At 41.4% G+C, this 5,000-nt stretch overlaps 1 protein-coding gene across 1 annotated transcript in view; it reads right to left on the bottom strand.

Moving 5' to 3' along the window:
- abcc3 (ATP-binding cassette, sub-family C (CFTR/MRP), member 3) overlaps nt 1-5,000 on the bottom strand; it is a 75,169-nt gene that overhangs the window by 41,723 nt on the left and 28,446 nt on the right. Inside the window, exons 3-4 of the mRNA XM_037691318.1 lie at nt 3,369-3,494; nt 1,756-1,893 (exon numbers count right to left, since the gene is read on the bottom strand). Of these exons, the coding sequence (XP_037547246.1) occupies nt 1,756-1,893; nt 3,369-3,494 (264 nt within the window). The remainder of the gene's footprint in view (nt 1-1,755; nt 1,894-3,368; nt 3,495-5,000) is intronic.

The following is a 5,000-nucleotide window of genomic DNA, read 5'->3' as shown; positions in this document are numbered from 1 at the left end:
GATGTTAATATACATAAGTGTCGGTTAATAATGTTATTTATCGAAGGAGCCAGCAGATTTTAATACTGGAAATCTGATCAATGCACGTCTATCTTGGGGGTGTGTTCTCATGACTCAGTGAAAGTACGGTACCTCATTGGTCATTAGAGTGCCTTCTGGTCACATGACCAGAGTGGGATTATGGGTATTTAGTAGCAAAATTGGAACCATGAGCGAGAAGGACCTGTCATGAGTACCCGTGGCATTCACTGTCACAATAATCCACCCCCAAGAGTGTGCAGAGCAGCTATACCAGTGCCCAGGAGTGTCAAAGGAAAATGTTATTCAGCGGCAGGAAGCTTGACAGCCTGTCAAAATAAAATATTTAAATGATTATTTTGTACAAATCATAAATTAGCTGCTCCTGTGTACAAGCCAGAGTCCAAAGCATGAGAAGAATGTAGCAGCTTTAACACTGGAAATTACAGTACTTCATAGCAGAAACATCCTTCAGAGTTTAAACTTTACAGGACTGAAGTGGTGCAGGAACAAGCATGTTCTGATTAATAAACTTTCAGTTTGTACATCAAGATGTGGGCATTTTATGATGCTTAAAAAAATCCCACTTTACTTTGAGGCTTTATAGAAAGCTGCATGTTAAAATGTTGGACAGTAGCTGCACTGGCACACTTCAAAAACATCTACAGAAATTTTATAGTTTTACTACAAATATTTCCTGTTGTGAGGGGTGTACCACCTTATGGAAGACAGATGAGCTGTCAAATATCTGCCAAATATCAACAGTGTTCAACAAACTGTAAACTGAACATCTCAGTTGAGCAATGCACAGTGAGTAATAAGAACGCACCAAACTATGGGTTTCTACCAGGAGCACCCTCTCCCTGCGAGGCTAACACCCTCTCTATGTTTAACACTAGGCCTTTCCTTTTCGATGAATCCTAGAGAAAGGGTTGACATGGGTATCACGGTCTATCGTTAGTTATGCAGCTATAGACATGAGTTTTTTTTCCACAAAACAGTTCTGTGGAAAGGCCGCACAGACTAGTCCATCTTTATGTTGCCTTTGGCCTTTCACAATCACTGAGGGAGTCGGCCACGGCCCGCAAACACATGAGATTTCAGAGATGAAGTGAGAATCTCAGAATCACAAGAGGCATGAAGAAGAACAACTAGTCACTTTACTTTCAAGTCTTAGTGGAGTCTTGTAGTGCAAGTAGATTAGAACCCAACCAATCGGAAAGCCATGTTTAAGTCTTTAGCCAGGTTATCAACTACGCCAGAGACGTCGTCAAAAACCGTACAGAAGTAACAAGCACCCAATGAATGCACTGTTTTGTTGCACATTTTTATTGTGTGCGTTTTCTCCACATTGAGACACCACAGACTGGCTCGTTTTCCAGCCTGCAGGGTCTGCTGCAGAGCTGTGAGAACTGAAAGTAAGGTAAGTAGGTTAGAAACAAGCCAACTATACCCTTTCAACTGTGTGCTTAGTGTCAGCCTGAGCTGACCTCTTCAAAACATCTACTCACGGTAAACTCCTAAGCACGTCTTAAAACAACACAGAGGAAACACACAGTCAGCACTGACTGCTCAAGTATCCTTAAACACCATAAACCCTCAGAGGTGCAAGAGGTCAAGGAGCTAGAAAAACTGCACAAAAACAGGAATGAGAGATGTACTTTGTAACAGTCAAGATGAAGGATATGAGGCTATGAGGATGGACGGGCAGTAGACAGCGATGACAAACATTCTCACCTGGCTGGAGGCCATTAGGATCTTGGAGCGGAAAGGCACAATGGCACATACCACAGACAGGAACCAGAAGATGAAGAGGACCCCTGAGGACTGAACCCCACGTAACCTTTCATACTGGATCAGAAATGTGGCCAGCAGCTGAAGATGGGTTGGGGGGGGGGGGGGGGGGAGAGACTTGAGTTAGATCAGCAAAGCCAGAATAACTGAGGGCATGTGAGGTAAACTGCACTCTGACAAGATTGGCCTTTAACTGAAAGCTGTCCCCCACATAACGTGGAGTCAGACCTGCTAACCCACAAAGGTTCTGGATTCACTGTAACCCAGTACAGATCTTTTTGAGGAGACGTTCTTTCTGAAAAGGTGTCGGCCTTTGCAATGCCAGGGTTCCCAGACATTTTTCATTCTAAAATTCTGTATTTTTCCAGACTTAACTTTTCAAAACTCTGCCGATTTAGAGTTGTTTGAGACAATGAAGCACCTAGTAATTTATCATAAAAAGCTTTATAGTTTTAATTTGTTTATGCTATTAATTCTTGAGTTCAAGTCTTCCTCAATGCGTTTATGTTCCTTTGGTAAAACTAGACTCGTTGGCCCCTTTATGAGGCACCCTTGTTAAAGTGCTTGATAACACAAGTAGCTGATCAGCCAATCACATGGCAGCTTTAGCAAAGCAGAGATGGTGAAGACGACTTGTTGAAGATTAAATCGGGCATCAGAACATGGAAGAAAGGGGATTTACGGAATGGGGCATCATGGAGCAGGTAGACGGATCATCTATACAGATTCCAGGGTATGCCTCTTTATCTGTGAAAACAATGTCTTCAACAAACACTTCGGCCATTCTGACTGATCTGCTTGTAGCTCTTTGAACTGCCTCAGTTTTGAGAAACAAAGTTTATGCTCGACAGGACAGACGAGTAGTCGAAACACAGCCCAAATAAAGTGGTTTGATGCTGGTTTAAAGCAACTCCAGTCTCCAAAATTTTAGAGCATTCATACAAATGCTATTTTATACATCTGTGCACAGATTAAAAGGTTATTTTTAAAAAAGAATTCTGAACTTATTTACAAGTGTAGCAGCAAGATGCTGGATCACCAGTGCAGCCTGGATCCAGTATTTCTGCCATGCAATGCAAAACGTAACTGGGTGTAATGGTATCAATAACCACATTCACATGATGTGTACATGAAGACTGAAGCGGTTTAAAGAGAGCAGCAATCTACGTTAATATTGTCTGCCTTAGGACTAGCTGTTAGCCTGACAGTCCTTAAAACTTAAAACTAAATTCCTCCAAACTGAGGCCGTTCAGGAAGAAACAACTTTAACAGAGAAAACTGCTACAAATTGACCAAAGTGTCTCTTTGACAGGCTTCAATCTGTTTGGTGCTCCCTTTCCTCAAGCAAAATAATGATCATACAACAGACAGATTGTCGTTTCTGTACAGATGTATCTTATCACTACATACACACGTCCTCACTGTCTGCTCTGCAGTCTGAATTTGCGTACGTAAAAAGAGATTTAGCCACGGTGAAATCCATGTTCTGTATCAAAGCCTTAGTGACTGCATGACGGTGTTAATGAATGTGTTAATGTGCTATGCATGCTTCTTACCATGGTCATTCCCAGCACCAGCGGGGTGATGAAGTAAATAGGCTGCTGGCTGTGACCCTGCCGCAGCTCGTGGAACGTGTAGAAGAGATCTGTCCAACACACAATCCACAGGAACAAACCCAACACCTGAGAGCACAAACCACAGATGTGAGATACAATCCAAACAAAAGGATGCAAGAGCTATCCAAACATTGGAGGTAGGGAGAAAGCTGTTTACAGGTCATGTGCTGCCAGATCGGTGTAATAAAGCAAAGTTTATAGAAGCCATGGTGTGAAGATTTGGTATTCGTTACGCCTTTACAGACTGAGCTTTGTACACATGTTCAAAATTCAAGCCTCAAGACAAGCAAGCCTCTATGACTCACATGAAGAAATGTTGGGAACTACCTCACAAATGCAGTTTGCCAAGTAGACCCAAGAGTCACAGCCCGGTGAGAAACTGGCATAACTTTTATGTTGCATTCAAGAATTCAATTTTTTTAATTTATTGTCATACCAGCTCATATTTGTGTGTTTATGGTATGAAATTCAGACTCAGGTCACAGATCATGAAGCCTAACAATTAGCAAGAAAAATAAATAAATGCAAAAGAGATTCAGATCGTGAGATACAAGCCCTCCACTGGTGATTTGAACAAAATCATCAATACCAAAGAATATCAGTTTCACACATTTTCCTCACTCCTCTCTTTGTCTAACGCCTTTAATTAGGGACATCTGGGGTTGAGGGGTTAGAGCAGTCGTCCTCCAATGCAAGAGTTGGGAGTTCGATTCCACCAGCAGTCACATGCTGAAGTGTCCTTGGGCAAGACAATGAACCATTCATTTCCTCCAGTCTGTGTCCCATCAGTGTATGAATGTGATAAAGCCCTGATTATTCTCTGCATAGATCTAGCAGAGTGCGATACGAATGGGTAAATGAGGACACAGATTGTGTTGTAAAGAGCTTTGAGTATCTTGATCAGAGAGAATATATATAATATATAAATGCAGTCCATTTACTATTTACCATTTATACAATGCCTTCAAAGCCCTTGATTTAAAGCTTTCAACACCCTTGATTTAAAGCCTTTAACACCTTGATTTAATGCCTTTAACACCTTGATTTAATGCCTTCAACGCCATTGATTTAATGCCTTCAACGCCCTTGATTTAATGACTAACACCTTGATTTAAAGCCTTCAACGCCCTTGATTTAATGCCTTCAATGCCCTTGATTTAATGCCTTCAATGCCCTTGATTCAATGCCTTCAACGCCCTTGATTTAATGCCTTCAACGCACTTTATTTAATGCCTAACATCTTGATTTAATGCCTTTAACTCCCTTGACTTAATGCCTTTCACTCCCTTGATTTAATGCCTTCAACGCCCTTGATTTAATGACTAACACCTTGATTTAATGCCTTCAACGCCCTTGATTTAATGACTAACACCTTGATTTAATGCCTTCAAAGCCCTTGATTTAATGACTAACACCTTGATTTAAAGCCTTCAACACCCTTAATTTAATGACTAACACCTTGATTTAATGCCTTCAATGCCCTTGATTTAATGCCTTCAACGCCCTTGATTTAATGCCTTCAACGCCCTTGATTTAATGCCTTCAACGCCCTTGATTTAATGCCTTCAACGC

The sequence above is a fragment of the Nematolebias whitei genome, chromosome 17 (assembly GCF_014905685.2).
Source record: "Nematolebias whitei isolate Nwh7 chromosome 17, NemWhi1, whole genome shotgun sequence".
Lineage (NCBI taxonomy): Eukaryota > Metazoa > Chordata > Actinopteri > Cyprinodontiformes > Rivulidae > Nematolebias > Nematolebias whitei.
The sequence above is the reverse complement of the archived record's forward strand: the minus strand, read 5'-3'. Positions and strand labels throughout refer to the sequence as shown.